General features: G+C 59.8%; 1 protein-coding gene across 1 annotated transcript; it reads left to right on the forward strand.

Annotated features, from left to right (window-relative positions):
• Nucleotides 1–3,386: 3,386 nt before the first annotated feature.
• Nucleotides 3,387–24,376, forward strand: ELP4 (elongator acetyltransferase complex subunit 4). The gene is given in 11 exon segments (XM_078863815.1): nucleotides 3,387–3,588; nucleotides 5,838–5,873; nucleotides 6,662–6,783; nucleotides 9,043–9,162; nucleotides 9,840–9,982; nucleotides 10,260–10,347; nucleotides 10,818–10,946; nucleotides 10,949–11,056; nucleotides 12,094–12,205; nucleotides 13,632–13,738; nucleotides 22,777–24,376. Coding segments are annotated over 11 exon segments (1,272 nt in total). The 3' UTR covers nucleotides 22,882–24,376.
• Nucleotides 24,377–27,501: the final 3,125 nt, after the last annotated feature.

Raw genomic sequence — 27,501 nt, forward strand, 5'->3', positions numbered from 1 at the left:
CTACACAACCACAACTCCCACCCCTCCTGTGCCACTGCGCAGCCACGACTCCCTCTAAGCCGGCACGCATCTCCGCCCATCACAGTGTGGGGAGATTAAAGCGCGGATCGCCCCCCCCCCCTACCCCCGCGCTCTGTACCCCCCCCCCAGCTCCACCGCATCAGCAGCTGCTGCTGCTCTAGAGATGGGAGATGGAAGTTTGGGGGGGGGGGGGGTAGGGGGGGGGTGTGGGGGGCCGTGCCAGATGCCCGAGCGGATGGGAGACGCAGCGAAGCGCGCGCGCGCTCCCGCTCAGCCAGATGTTTGATAGAAGCGGCGCGTCTCTGTGCGTCTCCCACCCTCCCTCCTCTCCCTGCAACCCCCTCGCTCCCTACACCACTCCCTCCCCCTCTCCTCACCACTCTCTCTCTCTCCATGCACCCCGCCCCCACTCCCCATCCATCCCTCCATCTTCCCTGTACCCCCCCCCCCCTTGCATCCCCCACTCTCTTCCTATCTTTCTGTTTCCATCTCTCACTCCCTGCATCCCTCCATCTCTCCCGCAATGTCTCTATGCATCTCTCTCTCTGTCCTCTTTCTCTCTCTCCGTCCTCTTCTTCTCTATTTGGCTGCATCTCATTCTCCCTGCGTCCTTCCGTTACTCCCGGAATCTCGCTTATAACCACCACCACTACCACCACATTCCACACACACACGCCAATGGTATGTGCAGTGAGCGGCCATCAAGTTTGCCGGATTTGGTTGTGCAATGCCCTAACCACTGTCCCGCCGCCCCAGAGCCCTGCCACATAGCCCTGCCCCATAGCCCTGCCCCATAGCCCTGCCACATAGCCCTGCCACATAGTCCTGTCACATAGCCCTGCCACATAGCCCTGCCACATAGCCCTGCCACATAGCCCTGCCCCGCAGCCCTGCCACATAGCCCTGCCACATAGCCCTGCCACATAGCCCTGCCCCATAGCCCTGCCACATAGCCCTGCCACATAGCCCTGCCCCGCAGCCCTGCCACATAGCCCTGCCCCATAGCCCTGCCACATAGCCCTGCCCCAGAGCCCTGTCCCAGAGCCCTGCCCCGCAGCCCTGCCCCGCAGCCCTGCCCCGCAGCCCTGCCCCAGAGCCCTGTCCCAGAGCCCTGCCCCGCAGCCCTGTCCCAGAGCCCTGCCCCAGAGCCCTGCCCCAGAGCCCTGCCCCGCAGCCCTGCCCCAGAGCCCTGTCCCAGAGCCCTGCCCAGCAGCCCTGTCCCAGAGCCCTGCCCCAGAGCCCTGCCCCAGAGCCCTGCCCCATCGGCATGCCCTGTGCCCTTGCCCAGAGCCCTTGCCCTGCCCCGAGCCATGACCTTGCCCCCCCCCCATCCCACCAACCTTGCAGACTCAAACGATGCGCTTCGCTTTAGCAGCCCCGTGGGTGCATGTCTCCACTGTCAGGCTCGCGTGAACCGATGCTGCCGGTGAACTTGGCTGATGTGTCCGGGCGAGACACGTCTCTGGTTCATGTGGCTCCCGGTTTCGTGCAAGCTTCATCAAAACACCATCAGCACCATCAGCACCATCAGCACCATCAGCACCATCAGCACCATCAGCACCAGCACCAGCACCAGCAGCAGCAGCAGCAGCAGCAGGTAACGCGCTACATTCTAGGTAGCAAATGCAGCTGATACCGGCCCGTGTGGCGAAACGTCGGACATCATGCCATCTTGATTGCAATTTTAATTTAGCCGGATGGCAGTGGTGGTGGCCACGCTGCACGTGGCTGCTGTAATGACCCAGCGCTGCGTGTGGAGGCAGCAGCAGCAGCAGCAACGAGGGTTGGTGGAGCACCGTTCACAGACGTCGTGAAACTCCCTTCTACCCGTGGGCGTCGAGGGGGAGCCGTGCCCTGGCTCGCCAGGAGACGGCGGCACAGCGAAGTGCGGACTCTGTGTACGGGGGGATTAGTCGCGTGCAGTCAGGGGAGGCAGGGGAGGCAGAGTCTCTCACCTGTCATACTCAAATGAAAATCGCTGTTACGAAAAGTCAAACAATATTATTATTATAAAATACAAATTAAGATTTCTCCACTGATCTGTGTTATAAATGTACTTTCTGCATGATTCCAAGATTTGTTTCGTCAAAATCGCCAAATTTGCGGAGCTCCGCTGCAAATGCAGGGAGAGACGAGAGGCGATGAGGCAGAGACGAGCTCAGCCTCCCCTCGGGCACTGGGTGGTGCGCGGGCAACAAGCGCGTGCCTGAGACTATCTCTCTCTCTGTGTGTGTGTGTCGCCAATGTAATGTTCGTAGACCCCTTCATTACGTGTTCTCGCCTTCCATAATCCAGGTAACGTGTATAAAGATATTTAGGCTCGCTGGCCTCGTCATAAAACTGCAATGAAAAAGCACCAGGGGAGGCAGCTATCACGTCTGCCTCACTGAGGGGGCGTGTCTCAGCCAGTGCCTCCCCAGCCATTGACCTCACCGCACGTCACTGACGGGGATATAATGTTCCCCCCTCGCATGCGTGTAATGGTTGTGGGTTCGCGTTCACGACAGCATTCTTTCTTTCGCATAAACAATATACGAGGGCTTCCCATGTATGTATATTGAACTTCTTTCGCACCGTACGTAGCCGACCGTGATAATCGGAGGTGCGGGGGAAGGACACCAAACTAAACACAGCAACAAGCAGTTCCAGAGAAATTAGCATTTAATAGAGACGCTTCAAACGCGCTTTAGCTCCGGTGTCTTCTGAATATCGGAAGGAAGAGCGTTCCAGACGGCCGCAGAAGCGCACCGCCGGCTTTTGTTCGATGGCTGAGCCAGAAGCCTCCGCCGCTGCGATGCTGCTCCTGCTGCACCTTCATCATCAGCTGCAAGTTCACGGTGCTGCTGCTGCTGCACCTTCACCAGCTGCAAGTCCACGGTGCTGCTGCTGCTGCACCTTCACCAGCTGCAAGTTCACGGTGCTGCTGCTGCTGCACCTTCACCAGCTGCAAGTTCACGGTGCTGCTGCTGCTGCACCTTCACCAGCTGCAAGTCCACGGTGCTGCTGCTGCTGCACCTTCACCAGCTGCAAGTCCACGGTGCTGCTGCTGCTGCACCTTCACCAGCTGCAAGTTCACGCTGGTGCTGCTGCACATTCATCACCAGGTCACCAGGCGGCTCCTGTGTTTCACGAGTGGCAAGCACTCTGTGGGTAACGAGTGGTAATGGCGCTAATAAACATTGTTCCTGTTGAACGAGTGCCGTGTTGTAATTTGCGACATCTCTCTACGTGTTTTCAGAAATATAAAAACAAATGTTTCACAGAGTAACAACCCTGACTCCGACAGGCGAGATCTCGCGAGACTCTACAAGATCTCGCGAGACTCTGCGAGATTAACCCCCCCCCTCCTCCCCCGCCCAACCAACATGGCCGCGCCCAGCGCCACGAGTTTTCGGCGTGGAGCGCGCGTGGAGTCGGGGGGGCCCGGGGGGCGCGTGGAGTCGGGGGGGCCCGGGGGGCGTGGGGGGCCCGGGGGGCTCGGGGGGGCTCTGCGCGGGACGCGGCCCTGCGGGTCCCGCTCCCAGCTGCTCGTGTCAACAGGCATCCCCTCGCTCGACTCCGCGCTGGGTCAGAGTCCCCGCGTCTCATCTCCCGTGTTCCTCTATCTCGTGGATCGAGTCCCCGTGTCTCTGTGGAGTCCCCGTGTCTGTGTCACCGTGTCCCTGTGTCACCCTGTCCAGTGTCTCGTGGATTGAGTCCCCGTGTCTGTGTCATCGTGTCTGTGTCACCCTGTCCCGTGTCTCGTACCCGGTGTCTGCAGCCTGTTCCGTGGCTGGAGTGCTGTCCCCCGTGTCCCGTCCGGAGTTTCTTGTCTCCCGCGTGTCTCGTTTCATTGATGCCGATGTCTGTAATCGGTCACCCGTTGAATGGCGCAGTATCCCGGTACATCATTGAATCGCGTGTTCTCTCTGGCTGTACAAGTCTTCTCTCAAGTCAATCCCAAACACGCGCCTCCATTAACACCACACCCACCACTACGGGCACACCCCCAATGTCAGTACGATTACTACTAGTGACACAAACTATCATCACATAACATCATTACATTATTATTGCATTATCATCAGCGATTCATCCTTTTTCATTCATCCGTTACCAGCAGAGCTGAATCTCAGAACGCTGCTCTGAGACATGTTTTAAAAATAATATTTGCATTGTTATTTTGGTTACAACCATGTTCACATAGTGCTGTATATTGTATACTAAATTATTACGGATATGATAGGCGTACATTGTGGTCGAGTGGTAGTGCCTTATGTCAATAATCACTTCTCCAAGACGGCCAGCCTGGCAGTATTCTGGAAAATATGAAGTGAGAAATGAAATTTGTAGCCCTGAACATCATCGTTCATTCTTGTTCATCACCACCATCCGCATCGTGAACACCACCAACCACCACCACTCTGTGTAATTGTACTGCAAGCACGGTTTGTAATCGCGTGCAGAAAAATGAAGGTCGTTTTATTATCACACACAGGCGACGATGTCGACGTACGGCCAAACCGGTCACTTCAAATTTACCGACAAGTCGAGAGGTCTTTTTCAATTCCTCGGTGACAATAACAAAGACACCGGCGGCCTCCCTCCCTCCCCCGTCAGTCGTAATTAACCTGTCGTTGCTCTGTGTAAGTTCACCCAAGCGGTGAAATCTGAAGCTACAATTCCACAGAGCTCCTTACGCTGGACGGGAGACGCACTCGGACAGCTCAATCACGGAGGGCAGTGGCGCGTCGTGCGGCCGCCGTGCGGACACGCGACAAATTAGCCATGTAACGATCCAACCCCCTCAACCCCCTTGCCAAAAGACAAAGATCCCCCGTGTAGCCTTACCACACTGTTGGGGCAAGTGCCGTTAACGAGTAGCGCCTATAAAGGAGGACATGGCGCATGAGGGGTTGGGTGGCCAGCACCACGCCCGACCGCCTTTGTCTCCCCAGTGCCAATGGTTAAACACCGCACCCGGTACTCATTTGAGGCTGAGTCGACCTAGAGGAGGCCCAGGACCGTTTCAGATAATCGTCACTGGTGTTGGCCGTGAACTGGAATCGAACTCGGGTGGCCGGGTTCGTAGCGCAGCGCGCTAACCACTACACCACCGCTCCCCCCTCCATCCCACACACGAGCCACCGCCACAACGAGAATCATTTCCCCGCGGCGCGTTGTTCAGCACGAAGACCGGCGTTTCGCCCCACGTGCCAAAAGCTTCATAAACCGAACTCATCGGCTCACATTCTCCCTCGATTCTGTCGAATGGCCCTGCTGCTGCTATTGTTTGATGGAGGGCAAGACGATGTCACGTATTACCATCGGCTGTTTTGTAACACAACGTCGCCCGGCCTACATCGAGCACCAGTAGCTGGCTGCGATTGCTGCAGAATCGATCAAGGGAGTGATGAGCCGCTTCTGTTCGGTTCCTGAAGAAGCTTCCGGAACGTGTCGTGAAACGTTGGACATGGCGCCTAACACGCTGGCCACAGCAACCCTCACGTGCGTCGCTCCGGCCTTTGTTGGCGCTCGCTAACAACACTTGCCCCGACAGCCTGCGTGCTGCGGTTTGTGTTTAACTTAACTCGTCGCAGACCACAGTCACAGAGACCCAACGTGTCCAGGGGCCAGCAACAAACAGCACTGTCAAGGTTGTGACGGATGAGGAGCGTTTGTTGCATTGAGCACGTTGTCTGTTGTAAGGGGTTTGGGGGAAGCAGGCGATGGGAGGGATTCCAGAGTTGAGGCCAAGCTGTCAGATACGCGCGGAATCGTTACGATTGTCAGCAGGAGTGGCAGCCCTCGTGTGTTGATGTTTGTGTCCGTTGCAGGTGGCGGGCTGGCGCTGGGGTCGCTGCTACTCATCGGTACGTGGGTGAAGGTTCGCCTCCCGGTCGTGGTGCGTGGCCGGCGGTCGTAGCGGCGGAGGTGGGGGGTGGACGCGTGGTTTTTAGATCGCGGATGAATCACTCGGATCAAGTGGACAGAGAGTAGCCTCAAGCGCAGTTTAGCTTCGCAGTTTGGTTTATGCTGCTTTGTTGTGTGTGGTGTATATTCTCTATTGATTTTGAACAGTTTATTTGGTCTATAATTTATTCCTTGGTGAGTGGGTCAGTGAGTGGATAGATTTGTGAGTGGGTGGGTGAATGGGTGAGTAGGTGTCTGAGTGAGTTGGTGGGTGCATGGGTTAATGAGTGGTAATTGAGTGAGGGGAATGGCTGAGTGAGAGGGTGTTTGTGTGAGTGGATGGGTGATTGAGTGGTGATCGAGTGAGTGGGTGAGTTTTTGACTGGCTGAGTGAGTGGGTGGTGGGTGAGTGAGTGGTGAGTGTGTATGTTGTATATTCTGCATTGTTTCAATTTACTGAGTAACAATCTGAAATATCCCCATGTTCTGGCACCCCGCACTGTACTGATGAAGAGCGCAATGATTGATAATATCGTTGGTGATGATGATGATGACACTGATGATAGTGATGGTGATAGTGATGATGATAGTAATGACTCAGATGATAATACAACTGATGACGATTTTGGCAATGACTCAACTGATGATAATTGATAAGGATGCCGATGAAGCTTGCGATGCTGATGATGACACTGATGACGATGGCTGATGCTCCTGATGATGCCCGTGTGTGGTGGTGCCGCTTTAGAGGAGGATGCTTTTGGGAGTTTCGCTCACCACATCCTCCGCTGCTTCCTCGCCCAGGGGATCGCATCGGGTCATGACCTCTACGTGGCCTCCGCCGACACTCACCCCGATGACATCATCCAGGTGAGGGAGCGGGTGAGAGAGGGGATGAGAGCAGGTGAGAGGGTGAGAGAGAGGGCATGAGAGTGAGAGTATGTGAGAGTGTGCCGGTGCGGGTGAGAGCGTGCGGGAGAGTGCGGGTGAGAGCGTGCGGGGGAGAGCGTGCGGGAGAGAGCGTGCGGGGGGAGCGTGCGGGGGAGGGTGCAGGTGCAGGTGGTGCGTTGTGGAGGGGTGGCAGCGTGCGATGGGTGGCGCTGTTTTACCAAACACCGGCGCCGCCAACAATATCACCAACCCCATCCCTCATCCAGCTCCCGACCACGAACCCCCCCGCCCTAACCTCAACGCTATCCCCCAACAAGCCTCAGGGTCACTGGCAAATGAGACTCCCGTCCCAGTCCCTTGAGGTCTCACCCGGTTCAACAAAACCCACTTGAACCTTGAGCACGCTCTGTCCTCCACCCTAATGCCGCAAATCTCTTGCAGCCTCATCCCACAGCCTTCGCCCCGACACTAACCCCCAGGACCTCACCCTCTCGCTCATCGCCGCCCTCCGTCTCCGCACCCCGGTTCCTCAGGCTGGGAATGGGCGCTCACCCACCCACCCACCCCCTCCACCCGGTTTCCCGGCACGTTGCTCATCGCGCTGCGCTTGGCTCGCGGGTTGTAAGCGAACCGACGGGCAGTGTTTGGGTATACGTGTGGCGATCCGTCAGGGTCGCTCTCATCTTCGTCTCACTCATTCTCGCTTGCTCCCTCTCCCCCTCTCTCTCTGCACTCTCTCCTCTCTCTCACGCACATGCTCCCTCTTTTTTCTCTCTCTCTGTCACCTTCACACTTTATTTCTCTCCCTCCCTTTCACCGTCTCCTTTGTTGTTTTTGGATTGCCGTGTCCGAATTTCATTTGCAGGAGCGAAAATCTAATTGTCGCAGTGGAATTGGAGTTGGTGGAGTTTGTGAAGTTGGTGGTGGTGCAGTTGGTGGCATTGGTGGTGGTGCAGTTGGTGGCATTGGTGGTGGCGGTGGTGGCGCTGGTGGAGTTGGTGGATTTTGTGTAGTTGGTGGCATTGGTGGTGGAGTTTGGTAAAGTTGGTGCTGGTGGTGGCGTTGGTGGCGCTGGTGGAGTTGGTGGATTTTGTGTAGTTGGTGGCATTGGTGGTGGTGGTGGCTATGCATGCATCCACGCCCCGTGCCGCCCGACAGTCTCCCACCCCGTGTTTGCTCAGATGAGACCTCAGGCTCTCTGACCACGACTTAATGGCCAATTAGCCCGGCAGTGACAATGGTGGCGGCAGCAACGGCGGTGGCGGCCCGGTCACGGTAACCCGAGCCAACCCGCGAGCGCCGTTGTTCCGCGGTAACAAGGTTCCGTGGTAACGAGGTTCTGTGGTAACGAGGTTCCGTGGTAACGAGGTTACGGCGCTCGGGTCGGGTTCCACCGTCACCCTCGCTGCACGGCGCCGTGGTCCATCCACTGCTGGATGAAGGCCTCCTCCACCCCCTGCTCCACCAAGTCGTCGCCGTCGGCTTCCCGCGAAGCAACGAATCGTTTAGTTCCCGCATGCCAGCTGATTTCATTCATCGCTCCGTCTCAATGGGGGTGGGGGGGGGGGACGTCCCCTGGAATGTTTCCCCTCCTCCAGCTGACGTTCCGTCATTCGTCTTCATCCGCAGGCCACCATCCACGCCGTGATGCTTCCTGTCCAGGCCCCACTCACTCTCTCGAACAGTCTGCGATCACCGCCTGTAGCGTGCATGCGTGTGTCCTCTTCTCCGTGTGTCTCTCTCTTGGTATCCAATAGCAAGCCGCGTGTGTGGTCCCCGCTTCACTGCGGGTGGCAACGCACACCGATTAACCCTTCGCACGCACACACACGCACGCGCACACACACGCACGCACACACGCACGCACACACGCACACACGCGCCATTCACCTGTCCCTCTGCACTCGTGCCGTTGTTCACCGCGTCGGTGGGCCTTGACTCAGCGGTGAAATCTCTCGTCTAGTTTCATCCGCTGATAAGAAGAGTCACTCTAGAGTTGATCCCTCCATGCCAAGGAGTCGTCCTCTTAGCCAAGTGGTGTTTTTTAATCCGGAATATATGTCGACACCTGGCACACCACATCCAGTATTCCTTTCACCGTGGGCTGCGGGTGATTGATAGTCACCTGCCACCTATAAGGGTCCGCCGGGCGCCCGGAGAATATCCGGAGAGAAACGAGGCCCTGGCTGCTGGGTCACAGGAGTGCCCTCCCCTACCCCCACACCCCCCGGGCGGCAGGAGCTACCGGCCCCCGTGCTGGATGAGCCCCCTGCGGGTCGCGGGGGTCCCTGCGGGAGAGCGAGCGACGCGGAGGGCATGGAGATCGCGTGGAGATACCAGAACATGCCCAAAGTGGAGGTGAGCGCATTGGTGCCTCACCAACTGTGTGCGAGTGGGAGAGCAGGAGAGTGGGTGAGTGAGTGGGTGGGTGAGTGAGTGAGTGAGTGGGTTAGTGAGTGAGTGAGTGGGTGAGTGAGTGGGTGAGTGAGTGGGTGAGTGAGTGTGTCTATCTGCTACAGCAGAGGTGTAGGACATGTTCAACAGGACCTACGTTATTGCTTTATTGACCTGGTCAAGGCCGATGGATGGTACCCTCACGAGGCCACGGCTCTGGGTTGATCTTCCTGCTCTTAGGGGCCCCTGGCCCTCTGTTGACGATCATCCCGAACCTTCACGATGGTGGGCAGGCCCGTGGTCAAGATCGGCCTCTGTCGAGGAGGCTCACGAAGGATGCTTCTGGGCAGTGGCAGGCAAGGTGCACTTTTGAGGTTCATGGGAAGTTGGAGGGAATTGCCCTCTGGCACCGGTCCGTAGTTGGCTCTTGTTGGACCCCGGCTGCTTGACTTTGCGGCACTCCCAGCAAGCCGTGTGGCCGATGGGACGTGTGAAACAAACGCGCGCATCGCATCTGAAGAGGAGCGATGTGTGGGCTTGGATGTGAATTGACGGCGTGACGCGCCTGCCGCGCTGGGCGTGGGCGGTTGAGCGGTCGGGGTGGATCTGCAACGTTGCGCTGCGCCCTTCCGTTGACGCAGACTGCGCCGGCTGCGGGCGCCACTCTGGGCCAGAGCTTTGACCTTTCACGCACCATGGGGGCGGAGCTCCGAGCTGGGGCACGCGTGCACACCTTCCACCTGCCCGCTCACCCGCCGCTCGCCCGCACCGCTACCCCCCACGGGTGAGACACTCGCCCGACGCTCACAACGTCGACAGACGGTGTCGGACGTCACTTGACTTGCGCGAGGCTGCTGCTGCTGTTGTAGTCGAAGCCTGGGGAGAAGAGACGATGATGGCAGGAGAGGGGATTCCAAAGTGCATCACTGCAGTGTGTATGGATAGTTGCATGTCGACACGTGCATCGACACGCGTGTGGTTGCGTGTCGACACGCGTGTGGTTGCGTGTCGACACGCGTGTGGTTGCGTGTTGACACGCGTGTGGTTGCGTGTGGCGGCAGGGTGGATGCGGTGCCCGGGTACTCCGCTCTGCTCCGCTCGCTGGCGCACGTCACCCAGGACCCCGCGTACGACCTCTCACCCCCGCAGGTGTGCACCCTTGATGGTCCGCGTCGCCACTCTCACCCGTGGTCTATCCACAGCTGGAGGTCACAGGCCTCCCCACGCCATGTCTCAACGTTCAGCCCCCACCGCTGACAACACCACCACCATCATCATCACTATCACCACCACCATCATCACTATCGCCACCACCATCACTACTACCACAGCCACCACCATCATCACTATCGCCACCGCCACCATCTCCACCGCCACCTCCACCATCTCCACCGCCACCCCCATCATCTCCACCACCACCTCCACTACCACCTCCACTACCACCTCCACAACCGCCACTGCCACCGTCATCACCAACAGCACCACCACAACCACCAAAACCATCACCGCCGCCACTACCCTATGGTTGTAGTGGGGATTGTTTGACCATACTTCACCGTCGTGTTCACGATGATACGTGCGTGCGTGCGTGTGTGTTTTTGCCCGCATGCCCCCGTTAGCCCCCTACCCCAGCCCCCACCCCCCCGGCCGCCCCCCCCCCACGCCGCGTGCTGCGTGCGTCACTGCCTTCCCTGGGGGGGGCGGCGTGGGGGGACGACTCGACAAGCGGCCCCCCCCCCCTCGCGGGGCCCCCCCCCGCAGCAACGCGGCGCTCCCCCGCCTCCTCCTGGCGCTCCGCTCGCTCCTCCGCTCGTCGCTGTGTGTGGCGGTCGCCACCGTGCCAGCTCACCTGGGCCAGGTGAGTGGGAGGGGGGAGGGGATGGGGGGGGCGAGGGCCATGGTAACGACACTGTACAATCACACAGGTGAGCGAGGGGGAGCGTGAGGGGAGAGCAGGGAGAGGAGTCAGGGTGGGTGGGGAGAGACGGGGGAGAGACGGGGGAGAGACGGGGGAGAGACGGGGGAGAGAGCGGCGTCATGCTCGATGGCGCGCGATGAGAGGAACAAACACGTGGAGACGCGGAGGAGACGCCACCGTCCCCTCGCCCTGTTTGTGTTTCCGCCGCGCGTGCGCGTGAGTGAATGTGTACGAGTGCACGTGTTCGTGCGTGTGTCGCTAAGTGTGTGTACTTAACACGCGCCCGCGTCTGCGTGTTCCGCGTCCGCATGATTAACCCCGCGACGGCCGCTGCCCCGCGCTGCAGCCCACACGCTCCGCTCTCCTGTCTTGTCGCTACGCACCGCACGCCCTGCGTACGTAGCCGGGTTGCGTGAGAACATCCTCCCATCGACCCGTCCTCCCATCAGCTGCACGCCCTCCCATCCTCTCGGTGGGCGCTAACCGCTGCACCACCGCTCCCCACGTGCACACGATCCGATTCGACCGCTCTGCGGTGGATGTTCCTCCCTCCCACTGGACCTCATCACCACCTCCGATGTTCTCTCAGTGTCCTTACGTGTGTGTGTGTGTCCATGTGTATATCCGAATGTACGTCTGTATGTGTGTGCGTGTGAGTGTGTGTGGGGAGCGGTAGTGTAGCGGTTAGCGTGCTGCGCTATGAACCCGGCGGCCCGAGTTCGATTCCCGCTTACAGCCAACACCGGTGATGAGTATTTGAACCGGTTCTGGGCCTTCCCTAGGTCGACTCGGCCCTCAAATGAGTACCGGATGCGGTGTGTAAACATCGCCACTGGGGAGACAAAGGCGGCCTGGCGTGGTGCTGGCCGCCCACCCCTCGTGTGCCGTGCCGGCCTTCATAGATGCTCACGAACAGCACTTGCCCCAACGGTCTGTTAAGGCTACATGGGGGATCATTGTCTTTGTGTGTCTGTGAGGACGACGCCTGGCTGCGCCGCGTGGAGCGAGCGAGCGACTCGGTTCTCCGGCTCGAGTCGTTCGCCGGCTCCCCCCGCGGTGACGTCCACCCCCTCTACCGCGAGCACCACGGTGAGAGAACACGCGGGGTGGGGGGGTGCCCGTGCGTTTGGGGAGTGCGTGACGTGGGTGCCCGCGCATTTGGGGAGTGGGTGACGTGGGCGCCCGTCTGTTTGGGGAGTGCGTGACGTGGGTGCCCGTGCGTTTGGGGAGTGCGTGACGTGGGTGCCCGCGCATTTGGGGAGTGGGTGACGTGGGCGCCCGTCTGTTTGGGGAGTGCGTGACGTGGGTGCCCGTGCGTTTGGGGAGTGCGTGACGTGGGCGCCCGTGCGTTTGGGGAGTGCTTGACGTGGACGCCCGTGCGTTTGGGGAGTGCGTGACGTGGGCGCCCGTCTGTTTGGGGAGTGCGTGACGTGGGCGCCCGTCTGTTTGGGGAGTGCGTGACGTGGGTGCCCGTGCGTTTGGGGAGTGCGTGACGTGGGTGCCCGTGCGTTTGGGGAGTGCGTGACGTGGGTGCCCGTCTGTTTGGGGAGTGCGTGACGTGGGTGCCCGTGCATTTGGGGAGTGCGTGACGTGGGCGCCCGTCTGTTTGGGGAGTGGGTGACGTGGGTGCCCGTGCGTTTGGGGAGTGCGTGACGTGGGTGCCCGTGCGTTTGGGGAGTGCGTGATGTGGGCGCCCGTGCGTTTGGGGAGTGCGTGACGTGGGCGCCCGTCTGTTTGGGGAGTGGGTGACGTGGGTGCCCGTGCGTTTGGGGAGTGCGTGACGTGGGTGCCCGTGCGTTTGGGGAGTGCGTGACGTGGGCGCCCGTGCGTTTGGGGAGTGCGTGACGTGGGCGCCCGTCTGTTTGGGGAGTGGGTGACGTGGGTGCCCGTGCGTTTGGGGAGTGCGTGACGTGGGTGCCCGTGCGTTTGGGGAGTGCGTGACGTGGGCGCCCGTGCGTTTGGGGAGTGCGTGACGTGGGCGCCCGTCTGTTTGGGGAGTGGGTGACGTGGGTGCCCGTGCGTTTGGGGAGTGCGTGACGTGGGCGCCCGTGCGTTTGGGGAGTGCGTGACGTGGGCGCCCGTCTGTTTGGGGAGTGGGTGACGTGGGTGCCCGTGCGTTTGGGGAGTGCGTGACGTGGGTGCCCGTGCGTTTGGGGAGTGCGTGACGTGGGTGCCCGTCTGTTTGGGGAGTGCGTGACGTGGGTGCCCGTGCATTTGGGGAGTGCGTGACGTGGGCGCCCGTCTGTTTGGGGAGTGGGTGACGTGGGTGCCCGTGCGTTTGGGGAGTGCGTGACGTGGGTGCCCGTGCGTTTGGGGAGTGCGTGACGTGGGCGCCCGTGCGTTTGGGGAGTGCGTGACGTGGGCGCCCGTCTGTTTGGGGAGTGGGTGACGTGGGTGCCCGTGCGTTTGGGGAGTGCGTGACGTGGGTGCCCGTGCGTTTGGGGAGTGCGTGACGTGGGCGCCCGTGCGTTTGGGGAGTGCGTGACGTGGGCGCCCGTGCGTTTGGGGAGTGCAGGCCTGCTGCACGTGGTGCGAGCTCCGCGCTTGAACTCGCTCACGACGGCGCTCGTAGACTCCCACGACCTCGCCTTCCGAGTGCGGCGGCGCCGGTTCCTCGTCGAGGTGACGCGCACACACTCGCGCACAAAGACAAATCTCCTCGTGTAGCCTTGACCGACTGTTGGGGCAAGTGCTGTTAGCGAGTAGGACCTATGAAGGCCGGTACGGCACACAGGGAGGTGAGTGGCCAGCGACACGCCTGCCCGACTGCCTTTTGTCTCCCCACGTCCGCTTTAGATATTCGCCGGCGACGTTAACCGTGGACGGGAGTCGAACCCGCGTGGCCGGGTTGACGGCACCGTGCGGTAGCCGCTGCTCTGTGCACCCCGCGGTGTGACAGGCCTCGCCACGGCTAGTCCCTCGCTTGGAGGGCCCGTCCACCAGCAGTGGCGTGAGCGGGCTCTTACAGGGCTGCACCTTTAACTTGCTCATCATATATATACATACCGATAGATGCATATCCATATCACTGTAATATGTATCACGTGAATTAATGTAAATGGTCAAACATCACATTGCAAGACCCTCTTGAAAATGGGTCTTGAGACTCATTGAAGCGTTGCTTTTAATTTGAGTCCTTAATTAAGCAGAGACACAGCCACAGATACAAAGGTCTGGCTGGGCCGCAACAGCAGAGGGTGGGTGGTGGGGGTGGTGAGGGAGGGGTGAGCGGGGGGGGTGAGTGCTGCGTAGAGAAATGTGTCCTAATGAGAGTGACGAATCACCCTCCTCCCACACGCACCAACAAAGCGTCATCATCTCCCCTCCCTCTCCCCTCCCTCTCCCCTCTCCCTCCCTCTCCCTCCCTCTCCCCTCTCCCTGCCTCTCCCCTCCCTCTCCCCTCCCTCTCCCCTCCCTCTCCCCTCCCTCTCCCCTCCCTCTCCCCTCCCTCTCCCTCTCCCTGCCTCTCTCCTCTCCCTGCCTCTCCCCTCTCCCCTCCCTCTCCCCTCTCCCTCCCTCCCTCTCCCCGCCTCTCCCCTCCCTCGTTCTTACCTCATCCTCCTGACAACGAGTCTCAAGACTCGTTGCCAGGAGGGTGCTGCTATGCTGGGATGTTTGAGCCATGAGCAGCAACGGGGTCTGGTGGCTTCGTGTGGCCAGGGACCCGAAGAACATGGAGATAACCCAGCAACACGCTGCTGCATAGGAGGAGGGGCAGTCCCCCATTGCTCCGCTATGCATGCACCCGCTTGCTGTACTGCCACTTCTTGGCCACTCCACAGCCCCAAGCCTCCATCACAGCTGTCCCCAGGTGGTCTCCCATCCAAGAGCTGTCGCACAGGCTCAGCGCCTGCTTAGCTTCCCAGATCCAGGCGAGATGGCGGGGTGCATTGTGGGTGGTGTTTGATCACAGACCCCTGGCCTACCCCCCCCTTCCTCCTCCTCGACCCCCCTTTGCTCCCCCTTTTGTGTTCCTGGACGTTCCTTTGTATCCCTCGAGAGGGTGGTGGTGGTGGTGGGGGGGGATGGTAACGCCTCTGTGAGTGTGTGCGGTGAGACTGGGGGTTGGGGCTTGGTTAGGGGGTGAGACTGGGGTTAGTCAGGGTCTGCTGGGATTAGGGGACACGGACGTTGATGAGTTTATTTAGGGGTCTTAAGACCCCCCTAAAGGGACGCGGGAATTAGTGTTAGCGCACACGCATACAAAGACGAGGATCCCCCATGGAGCCTTCAACATACTGATGGGACAATAACTGTTAGCGAGCACCTATTAAGGCCGGCACAGCACGGGGCACGAGGGGGTGTTGTGGCCAGCACCAGTCCCAGCCGCCTTTGTCTCCCCAGTGCTGATCTTTACACACAGCATGCACCAGGTACCCATTTAAGGCTGAGTCGACCTAGCGGAGGCCCACAACTGGTTCAGATATTTACCACTGATGTTGGTCGTGAGCCGGAATCGGAATCGAAACCGGCCCGCCGTGTTTGTGTCTCAGTGCGCGCTCACCGCTGCGCCACCGCTCCCCACGTGATCCGGCAAGCACTCGCACACACGATCCGATTTCACCGTTCCACTCCGGCGTTCGCGTCGACTGCCAACCGATGCTCTCTCAAAGGTCAAAGGTTAAAGCTGCCCTGCTCAGGCGATCGGAGGGGTGAAGCTCATTTGAAGCAATTGCGGAAATTCCACATTTCCATGCACAGGGCCGGTATGTCCATAGGATGACCTGTTTGGGGGTATCCCCCTCCAAGCCTTCTCACCGCCCCCCCCTTACGGTGCAGGGGGGGGGGGGTGACGAGGAGGAGGGAGGTGAAATGTCGGGGAGATCGTGGAGACAGACAGGGAGACACAGACAGGGAGGCACAGACAGAGAGACACAGACAGGGAGACGGGCAGGGAGACACAGACAGGGAGACACGGACAGGGAGACACAGACAGGGAGACACAGACAGGGAGACACAGACAGGGAGACACAGACAGGGAGACACGGACAGGTAGACACAGACAGGGAGACACAGACAGGGAGACACAGACAGGGAGACACAGACAGGGAGACACAGACAGGGAGACACAGACAGGGAGACACAGACAGGGAGACACAGACAGGAAGACACAGACAGGGAGACACAGACAGGGAGACACAGACAGGGAGACACAGACAGAGAGACGGAGATAGGGTAAGAGGAAATGAGAGACAGAGACAGGGAGAGACGGAAGGACAGGCAGATGGGGAGACAGGGGAGACAGGGAGGCAGGAGGAGTGTAAATGTTTGTGCTCTGTAAAGTCCCAAAGGGGGAGGTGTAATTGACCCCCTCCCCCTGTGATGAGCTGTGTGCTCACTAAAGTGTTAATTAATTAGCGGGAAGACAAGCGGGGTTAATGGGGCACGGCGTGACCCACACCTCCTCTCCCCGCCCACCACGCACCCGCCCCCTCCACCAGCTCCACCACCAACACCATCACCACCAACACCACCAACATTACCACCAGCACCACCACTAACAACAATACCAACACCTGCACCATCACCCATATCACCAACCCACGACCACCACCATAACCCCCAACACCACCATCACCGCTATCACGACACCCACCACCATAACCCCCAACACCACCAGCACCATCACCGCTATCACCACACCCACCACCATAACCCCCAACACCACCAGCACCATCACCGCTATCACCACACCCACCACCATAACCCCCAACACCACCAGCACCATCACCGCTATCACCACACCCACCACCATAACCCCCAACACCACCAGCACCATCACCGCGATCACCACACCCACGACCACCACCCCTCGCCCCCAGCACGCCGTCTTTGTTCCCCTTGGAGTGCCGAGGCCATCGCTCACTCGCGCCGCTCACGCACTGCCACCATTGTCAGTGTTCCCACGCCTGTCTCGTGGAGACACGCTGTCCCCCTGTCCCCCTGTGTCCATGTCCCCCTGTCTCCCTTTGCTCTCATTTCACCATCACCAACATCACCAACATCACCATCTCTCTCATCCGTCTCAACAGCAACGCTCCCCTCCACAACTCTCCCTCCCCCCGTCGTGATCACATCGCCGCCCATCCTGCGACCTCATCACCCCACGGGCCACCCCTCTACCCCCTAACCCCAACCAGGACCCCGACTCATCCCATCCTGCGACCTCATCACCCCACGGGCCACCCCTCTACCCCCTAACCCCAACCAGGACCCCGACTCATCCCATCCTGCGACCTCATCACCCCACGGGCCACCCCTCTACCCCCTAACCCCAACCAGGACCCCGACTCATCCCATCCTGCGACCTCATCACCCCACGGGCCACCCCTCTACCCCCTAACCCCAACCAGGACCCCGACTCATCCCCTCCCGTGAACTCACCCCATGCAACGGTCGAGTCCGTTTGGGCAGCGGGCAGAGCGGCGACTCTGGGGGATTACCCTCTGCGGGTGGGGGGGGGGGATCAGTAGGGGGGAGGGGTCGGGGGGGTGGGCGACACGCTTGATCCCCATGTTTAACCCGGATTTGCAAACCCCCCCCACCCACCTACTCATTATTTTTAAAACCCTAAACCAGCCCCCCATGCCCAGCCCCCCACGCCCAGCCCCCCACGCCCAGCCCCCCACGTGCTGCCGCCGCCGCCGCTACCGCCGCGCCGTAATTGGCCAGAGACTGGGGTTGGGGGGCCGCGTCGCCTGGTACGGATTACCGGTCGGCGTGGAGAATTGGGAATTTGTGGCGTGGTGGCGCGACGGTGGTGGCGCGGTGATTGTGGTGGTTGTGGTGGTTGGTGTGCAGTGGTGGTTTCTGGTGGTGGTGGTTGTGGTGGTGGTTGTGTTTGTGGTGGTTGGTGTGCGGTGGTGGTTTCTGGTGGTGGTTTCTGGTGGTGGTGGTGGTGTCGGAATCAGTCTTGAGACTGCAGGAGGAATCCTATGAGCTGTGACGCTCTTTTTCGCAGATGTTCGGTAGGGGCGTGTCAGCGTGTGACGTGGTGGTGGTGTGACGTGGTGGTGGTATGTCACGTTTCGGTGTGTGATGTGGTGGGGTGTGCCGTGGCGATGTGTGGTGTGTACCACGCTGTGATGTCCTCTCTTCAACGGGCCGCACACCGCCGTACTGCATAGGGGTTGCTGGGGGGGGGAAAGGGGGTCACGGAGGTGACGAAACGGGGGGAGGGGGGCAAGCCCACAGCCGCCCCGCTGACTCGCGGATGTCGGGAACCGGCATCGGCGTGCACCACCGGCACCACCACCACCGGCACCCAGACGGCACCCAGACAGCACAGCAGCGGCTCACACGGCGAGCCGATGGCCGCTGCGTGCGTGTGCGTACATGTAAGTACGTGTGCGGTCGTGCTGGTGGTTAGTGCACCGCACTACGAACCCAGCCACCCAAGTCCTGGGCCTCCCCTAGGTCGACTCGGGTTCAAATGAGTACCTGGTGCGGCCACCCACCCCCTCGTGTGCCGTGCCGGCCTTTATAGGTGTGCGCTAACAGCACTTGCCCCAACAGTCTGTTAAGGATGGGGGATTTTGGTGTGTGTCGGTGACCGTGTGTGTCGGTGTGTGTGTGTCGGTGGCTGTGTGTGTCTGTGTGCCGGTGGCTGTGTGTGTGTGTCGGTGGCCGTGTGTGTGTGTGTCAGTGGCTGTGTGTGTGTGTGTAGGTGGCTGTGTGTGTGTGTCAGTGGCTGTGTGTGTGTCTGTGTGTCGGTGGCCGTGTGTGTGTGTGTCGGTGGCCGTGTGTGTGTGTGTCGGTGGCCGTGTGTGTGTGTGTCGGTGGCCGTGTGTGTGTGTGTCAGTGGCTGTGTGTGTGTGTGTGTCAGTGGCTGTGTGTGTGTGTGTGTAGGTGGCTGTGTGTGTGTCTGTGTGTCAGTGGCTGTGTGTGTGTGTCAGTGGCTGTGTGTGTTGTGTGTCGGTGACTGTCTGTGTCTGTGGCTGTGTGTGTGTGTAGGTGGCTGTGTGTGTGGCTGTGTGTCAGTGGCTGTGTGTGTGTGTCAGTGGCTGTGTGTGTGTGTGTAGGTGGCTGTGTGTGTGTGTGTCGGTGGCTGTGTGTGTGGCTGTGTGTCAGTGGCTGTGTGTGTGTGTCAGTGGCTGTGTGTGTGTGTGTCGGTGGCTGTCTGTGTCGGTGGCTGTGCGTGCGTTGCCAGGGGCCTCCGCCTGTCACTATCCCACGCCGCGGCCGCCACCGTGGCCCTGATTCGGCATGCGGCGACTGTCACAGCAAATTGCTCCCCAGCGCAAACGTCCCCCCCCGCCCCCCGTCCTGTCACCCCCCCCCCCCCAAACCATCACCACCACCCAGAGCAACATCGCCTCTCTCTCTCTCGCTCCCACACGCCACCACCCCCGTCCGGTGACCATTGACACCACGACCTCCACGTCCAATACCCACCGTCACCATTCGGCAACATCCTCCGCCATCGCCCACGACCATCGCCCGCCGCCGTCGCCCGCCGCCGTCGTCACGACCACCTCGACTTCCCCGCTCCTGCGCGTGAACCGATCCCGTTGCTCCGTCCTTTGGCTGCCATTCTGCCGTTGTCCTCGTCCCCCCCCCCCCCCCCGGGCCTTGTCCGCGACGCGTGCGGCCCCCGCGCGTTCCCAGGGTCGCGGCTCCCGTTCGCGTTCCCCACCGCGCGTGGCCCCCGCTCCGTCGCCACGTCTAATTCCCGGCGTGCGCATCTCCACGCTTCCCTGCTCGCTTCTCGGCTCTCGTTTCCGCGTTCTTCCTCGGCGTCCGCGCGTCTCGTCGTTGTCTTCGTCCTCCCACCGTCGCCTGTCCTCTTCCTTTCTATAAATAACTTTTTATTTGCCCAGGTGAGGCCCACTGAACTACGTGGTTCTTTTTCAGAAGCGACCTCTGGCTATCACGAACAAACATTTGGCCGCTATGAACGAAATTTATAGCGGCCAAATGTTCTTAACGCGTGGTGTTGATTCTAAATGTGGAGGGAAAATCCGTAGGACTCGGAGAAAAATCACGTGACCACGGGGAGAGCGAGAGAAACGCACAAACTCCAAATTTACAGCAGCAGGTGTCGTCAGGGTCGAGATCGAAGCCACGACCTCTTGTATACCAGGCGAGGGAGTTGACATCTCCTAGCCACCGCGTTTCAACGCCGTGGTCCCCGGAGCCGGCCCGGCGTTCGCTCCGACCGGGCGACCGCCGGGAGTCCGCGCGTCGTGAACTCCGCCCCCGTCGACCCCCACGAGGGGGCCGCCCGCCCGCCCCGTCCCCGCTCCCCCCGGCGCTGTCCGCCACGGCTCCTTCCCATTGGCCGGCTGGAGGTCGGGCACGCTGATTGGGAACATTCTGCCGATTCTCGTGATCCGGTTCGGGTTTTGACAAAGCACTCCGTCGTCCCGCCGCTCCTGCACCGCCACCGCCATCACCTCCGTCATCGTTGTTACTTTCATTGTTTTGTTGGGGGTAGATGAAGGGGGGTGAGGGGAGGCCGGTGGGAGGGGGGGGGGAGCGCCCCTAATGACTCGGCTCCGAGCCCCGCGTCGCTGAGCCGTGCACTCATCGCAGTAATTGATCGGCGGCTGTTTTGGCCGCTGTGTTGGCCGCTGTGTGCGTGAGTGTGTGGTTGTGCGAGTGTGTATGTGTGGTTGTGCGAGTGAGTGTGTGTGTGGTTGTGCGAGTGTGTGTGTGTGTGGTTGTGCGAGTGAGTGTGTGTGTGTGTGGTTGTGCGAGTGAGTGTGTGTGTGCGTGGTTGTGCGAGTGTGTGTGGTTGTATGAGTGTGTGTGTGTGTGGTTGTATGAGTGAGTGTGTGTGGTTGTACGAGTGTGTGTGTGTGGTTGTATGAGTGTGTGTGTGGTTGTACGAGTGTGCGTGAGTGTGTGGTTGTACGAGTGTGCGTGTGTGTGTGGTTGTACGAGTGTGTGTGTGTGGTTGTACGAGTGAGTGTGTGTGTGTGGTTGTATGAGTGTGTGTGTGTGTGGTTGTATGAGTGTGTGTGTGGTTGTATGAGTGTGTGTGTGGTTGTACGAGTGTGTGTGTGTGTGGTTGTATGAGTGTGTGTGTGTGTGGTTGTATGAGTGTGTGTGGTTGTATGAGTGTGTGTGTGGTTGTACGAGTGTGTGTGTGTGGTTGTACGAGTGAGTGTGTGTGTGTGGTTGTATGAGTGTGTGTGTGGTTGTATGAGTGTGTGTGTGGTTGTACGAGTGTGTGTGTGTGTGGTTGTATGAGTGTGTGTGTGTGTGGTTGTACGAGTGTGCGTGAGTGTGTGGTTGTACGAGTGTGCGTGTGTGTGTGGTTGTACGAGTGTGTGTGTGGTTGTACGAGTGAGTGTGTGTGTGTGGTTGTATGAGTGTGTGTGTGTGTGGTTGTATGAGTGTGTGTGGTTGTATGTGTGTGTGTGGAGAGCGGTAGCGCTTGTGCTAAGAACCTGGCCACCCGAGTTCGATTCTCGTGCACGGCCAACACCAGCAACGATTCTCTGAATCGGTTCTGGACCTCCCCTAGGTCGACTCAGCCAAAAATGAATACCTGGTGCGATGCTTAAACATCGCCGCTGAGGAGACAAAGGCGGCTAGGCGTGGTGCTGGCCACCCACCCACCCTCCCGTGTGCTGTGCCGGCCTTCATGGGTGCCACTCGCTACCAGCACTTGCCCCAACATTCTGCTACGACTCCCTGGAGTGTCTTTGTGTGTACTTGACCCCCCCCCTCCCACCCCGCCCACCCCTCCCCTCTGTCCTCTCCGTGTTTGTTTGTCACTAATCCACTTTGTCTCCCAGCAGTTCCCATTAGAGCGCTATTCCCTGACGCCGCCACGCGTTAATATTATTATTAGTGATGCTGGTGCTGGTGGGGTATTTCGCAGCGGTGATGCACACGCGCACACACACACGCACGCACACACACACACACACACGCGCACGCACACACGCACGCACACACGCACGCACAGGCTCGCGCGTGTGTGTGTGTCTACGTGTGTGTCTCTACGTGTGTGTCTACGTGTGTGTCTACGTGTGTGTCTGTACGTGTGTCTCGACGTGTCAGCGTTTTGCATGTGTCTGTGTGAGGAGTGGTGACGCAGTGGTTAGCGCACTGCGCTCCAAGCCCGGCGGCCGGAGTTCAGTGTGCGCTTGCCGCCAATAACGGTGGTGAATATTTGAAACGGTTACGGGCCTCCCCTAGGTCGACTCGGACTTAAACGAGTATCTGGTGCGGTGTGTAAACGTGAGCACTGGGGAGACAAATGCGGCCGGGCGTGGTACTGGCCACCCGCCCCCTCGTGTTCCGTGCCGTCCTTCATGCATGCGTGTTGAACTTCTTTTGTACCGTACGTAGCCAATCGTGCTAGTCATAGGTACTGCTCGCTAACAGCACTTGCCCCGCCAGCCTGTGTAGGCTACATGGGGGATCTTTGCCTGTTGTGTATGTGTCTAACCATCCTGCCTGTGTGCCTGTCTGTCTTTACCTGCTCGCTTACCTGTCTGTATCTGTCTGTGTCTGCCTGTCTCACTGTGTCTGCTGCTTCCCTCCATCTCTATAATCTGCTTGCCTCTCTGTCCGCTTGCCTGCCTGTGTTCCTGCCTGTCTGCCGCTTTGTACATCTCTCTGTCTGCACGTTTGTCTGTCTCTCAACCTGTCTGTCTGTCTGCGCCCACCCCCTCTGCACCCCCCCTCCTTCCCACCCCCCATAGAAGCTGCATCTGCCCCCGGATCTCTCGGACACCGCGAGCCGCTCTGGCCCCAACGCCTCGGCCTGTGGGGGGGGGGCCACCACAACATCCAGCCTGGATTTCTGACATTCTGGATTCCGGACTCTCAGGAAATGGATTCTGCAACGAGGGATCCTTGGATGGTCATGGAGTCTTGATCCCAGATGGGGATTTTCAGATCTCAGATCCTGAATCTCAGATTCTGGGATGCTGGATCCTGCATTGTATTGTGGGGGATTTCAGAGCTATTGTTATCTGGAGAACATTTACAGATCTAAGGACACACCACGTGCAGTTGTGCACAGCTTGCTGCTGACAGGAGTTCATGGGACAGACCTAATTGTTATGGGTTGAATGACTGAGATGACTGGCAGATGCACCACCTGTGCTTCGTACTGTAGCAACTTGCTGCGTTTTAGCCGCCCGGCGCTCCGTTGTTGTGAGCATCGATCATCTGCCCTCCGCTGTTGTTGGAGGGCGACTGCCTCCAACTGCCCAGTTGCAGCATCCTTCGCGAGCCTCCTCCACAGAGGCCGATCTTGACACCGCTGGTACCAGTCATCGGCAAGTCCACTCGGCTCCACATCCTCCTGTACCACATCACTCCATCTCTTCTCTAGCCCGTGCCGCGTGCCCGTTTAGCCCCCTCTATGCGGGCAAACAGAAACTGCTTGGGCGTGCGGTGGGGATTTAACCGGGGACACTCCGTGCGTCGACAGCACGTTCCAGTGAGAGATGCAGCCACGGAAGCTGCTCGCGATCGAGGTGTCATGAGGTATAGCGAGGTGTCACGTGACGAGTGTTTACCTTGTAAAGAGATGATGACGACAACAGCTCGGCATGTGTACACATTGCTGCTGGTGAGCTGTGTGGTGAGCTGTGTGTGGTGAGTTGTGTGTGGTGAGTTGTGTGTGGTGAGCTGTGTGGTGAGCTGTGTGTGGTGAGTTGTGTGTGGTGAGCTGTGTGTGGTGAGCTGTGTGTGGCGAGTTTTGAACGGGTGCCAGTGAACTGTGCGGTCACTCTGAGGCTGACGCACATGCGGACCCACACAAACACCCTGATATGCACACACACTCATCCACGTACGCACCTCCACACATCAACACCACACAGCACACACTCAGCCACACCACACACCCAGCCACATTACACACCACATCCACCACAACAACAACAGCCATTCGCCACTAAGTGGCGGTGACGTCACCACGACGCTTGTGCCAGGCCATGTGCACCTTGAGGCCACGTGAAGTGTCGAACGCCCGCTGGCAGGAGGTCACGGGGCAGACCCAGCAGGTGCCACGGGTCGACTGACCGAGATGACCGAGATGACTGGCCGATGCACCACCTGTGTCCCCTACTGTGCCAACTTGCTGCGCTTTAGCCACCCGGCGCTCCGCTCGTTGTGAGCGTCGCTCCACCACACACACCCACCACACACACCCACCATACACACCCACACACCCACACGCGCGCGTCCGAGTGGGACCGGGCGACTCAGAGAAACCACAGGGCGCGATGCTGGAGGAAGCCGATGTGGAGTCTTTATTTGTTTTTCATTATAAACGGTCGGACAGACAGCGCGGGGGGGGGGGGGTGACGGGGAGCATGGGGGAGGGGGGGGTATTTACACGGTGACTCGCGACTGGGGGTCAGATACAAGAGAGGTGGGGGGGGGGACCAGGATCGAGGACTCCACGGGGCGGGGGGGGGGTCCACGAATCACAGTCGCTGCTCCACTCAATCCAGCCCGACCCCCCCCCTCCCTCTACTACGAGGAATGGAATAGCCCAGTTCCTGCCTGCGTTGATGGCCATGGCGCGTTTCATTGCGCAGTGCAGCCACAAGCCGAGGGGAGGGAGGAGGGCCGAGGGGAGGGAGGGAGGGGGGCCGGGGGGAGGGAGGGGGGCCGGGGGGGGTCACATCCGAGCGACAAAGTTGCGCAATGAGTCCGCTCTCTAGACCGCACGACCGCGATGAATCGCCCTCGGCCGCTTTCGCGTCCGAGCGAGGAGTTGCGCAACGTGGGGCATGGGACGGGGGGGGCGCCTGCGGGGTCGTGAGGGGCCAATCGGCGTCGCGGTGGAGGCGGGCGCGGGGTTCGCGGCCCGGGAGAGACGAGGAGCGCGAGCCACTCGTGGACTCGTGTCCGGAATCCAAGGTTGCGGCGCAGCCCTGAAATGTCTCGCTCGAGCCACTGCTGGCAGAAGGGACCTCCAGCCACGGAGGAATCCCCAGAGGAGCCACCCTGGGAGATGTTTGGCCTCCACTGCCACGCCGACCAAACGTCTTGGAAGAGGTGGGAGGTCGACCACTCGTCCCCCACCACACTCGTCCCCCACCACGCGCGACCAGCCGGTCGACTAAACGACCCACGTGCACTCGGGCGCGCCAATCGGAGCATTCGTTACGTCGCGACTGTTACCGGTAACCGGTTTCTGGCTTTCTAAACCGGTTACAGATTCGGAAACACGAGCGGTTTGCGGGTGATCGTCGTTCGCGTAGGGCCGGTCCCGTTTCAGGGCGACGATGCAACTCCCACGCCACTGAAGCCGGCGAAGCCAAGGGGGAGGGGTGGGGGTGGAGTGGGGGTGGGGGTTGATTTTCTATCTGTTCTCGAGTCGCCCACACCTCGAGGCTTCTTCTTGTTGCGTCGTAGAGGTTCGCGATTGGAATGGAGCGGGACGCCCTGGTTATCGCCCGAACGTGACGACGGCTACGCGCCACCTGCGTCATTCGCAGCAGTCGGCCATTGTGTGACCGGCCTCATGATTCCAGATTTGACAAATTCGACAATTATCCCGCAAATTGTTTACTCGATTGGGATTACAAATTCCGCCACAATCGTCGCCACCCCTCCCGCCGCCCCTCCCGGCAGCAGCAGGGGCAGCGGGTGGGGTCAGGCCCCAGGCGCCTCTCGAGACTCCGATGCAGCTGACCTCTCCCCTGGCTCCACAGAACCGACTTGCGACCTCATCATCGCGGGGGTCGGGGGGGGGGCTGTTTCGTCCGAGCGAGCGTTTGCTGCACGCCGCACCGATGCGTGGACCTTGTAGCTGCCCGCAACAGGCTGTGTACCTACCCCGGGGTTGTCCTGAAATTCAACTGAAGGTTTTGACTCGTTTTGTTTCGGGCCCTTCGGAGTAAGGGAGCGATGGTGAGAGATCAGCTCGTGGTGCGGTCGGCTCAGGCACCGGCCGGGTTGACATCACGTGACCCCGGCCTTCATCCAGCAGTGCATTGATTACGGCTGATGATGATTTTTGTTTTCAATCGGCCTCATGACTCGTCGGTCGTGCCAACCCGATCTGGCTCCTTGCAATCTACGATCAAAAACACGTGAAGGCGCAGCCCTGCAATTGCTCGCTCACGCCACTGCAGGCAGATGACGCCTCCAACAGAGGGAGCTGCAGGGAGCCTCTCCAACGCGACCTCGTTATCGCAGACGACGACGACGATGAGGTCGCGTTGAGATGGCGCGATTTTCATCTCCGGCCGCGTGGCTCGGCGAGCGGCTCGCGAGTTCGACTCCTCGTGGGTGGGACCCAACGAGGAGTCGAACTCGGGTCGACTCAGCCCACGGTCCCTTGGCTCCCGCGGGCTGCTCACGCGGGCTGCTCACGCGGGCTGGGATGCCTCGGCCACGCGAGACGACCAGTTGGAGGATTTCCCGTCGCGTGGCCGAGACACCGACAGCACAGTTGGGATCGAATTTTGGGGAGGAATTTACGAATTGCAGCCCGATCATCATCATCACCACCACCATCATCACCACTCCGCTGCGATATCCTCGCTATCGTGATGACAGAAGTGATCGAGGAGTTTGTAGGGAAGAGTGACCCCCGGGTATTAGCGACTTGAGTTGGAGTCGGGACGAGGGTGGGGCGGGCGAGAGGGAACGCGGGGAGAGAATTTGATTTGTTTCACAATTTTATTTGATCGTTTATGGAAACGAGGAGCGGGAGTAAGAGGGTCACGGGAGGGAGGGGGGCTCATGGATGGATGGGTTCGACTCGAGGGCAGGGTTTGAGTTGTCGTGACCAAGCGAGTAACACGGGACACACACACTCGGGACGAATATTAATTAATAATATGAATAATTATAGTAATTACAGATAACCCACACGTGTAACTGCTGTGGAAACGATGATGACGTCATTACGCCACGAGAGACTTCCAACCCCCACCCCCCAAACCCCCCCCCCACGCACCACCAGCCCACTGCATGTGGCATTGCTCGTGCCAATGGCATCTGGCAATGCCAGACTGCTGATGAGACCCGGAAAGTGAAACCGGTCCGCAGTTTGGCCAAACAGATGCTGCTGCTGGGGCTGTCGGCGGCCTCAGCCGTGTGAGTGGAGACGGAGCAAGGCTCCTGCCGAGGTTGGCTCCCACAGCCACGCACCGTCACGGGGTTCTAGCCCCGTGACGGGTGGTGGCCACACTGGCGAGTCGAGCGAACGCGCATATTGTTTTAATGATTATAATTCGGCATTGTGCCTCGTCGGTTTTTGTTGCTGTACAAGTAGCAGTGTATACTTCGTCTCTTCCCAATTAATGTATTCCGCTTTTCTATTTGCGATCCGATGATTAAAATACCCAGATCAGATGATTGGGGAATTGATTTTTACTTGGGCTGATTGGTAAGTGGGTGGGACGGGGGGCGGGGTTAATCGCGTGGGGGGTGGGGTCACGTCAGGTCAGTTT

Source organism: Lampetra fluviatilis, chromosome 16, assembly GCF_964198595.1.
Source record: "Lampetra fluviatilis chromosome 16, kcLamFluv1.1, whole genome shotgun sequence".
In the NCBI taxonomy this organism is placed as follows: Eukaryota; Metazoa; Chordata; class Hyperoartia; order Petromyzontiformes; family Petromyzontidae; genus Lampetra; species Lampetra fluviatilis.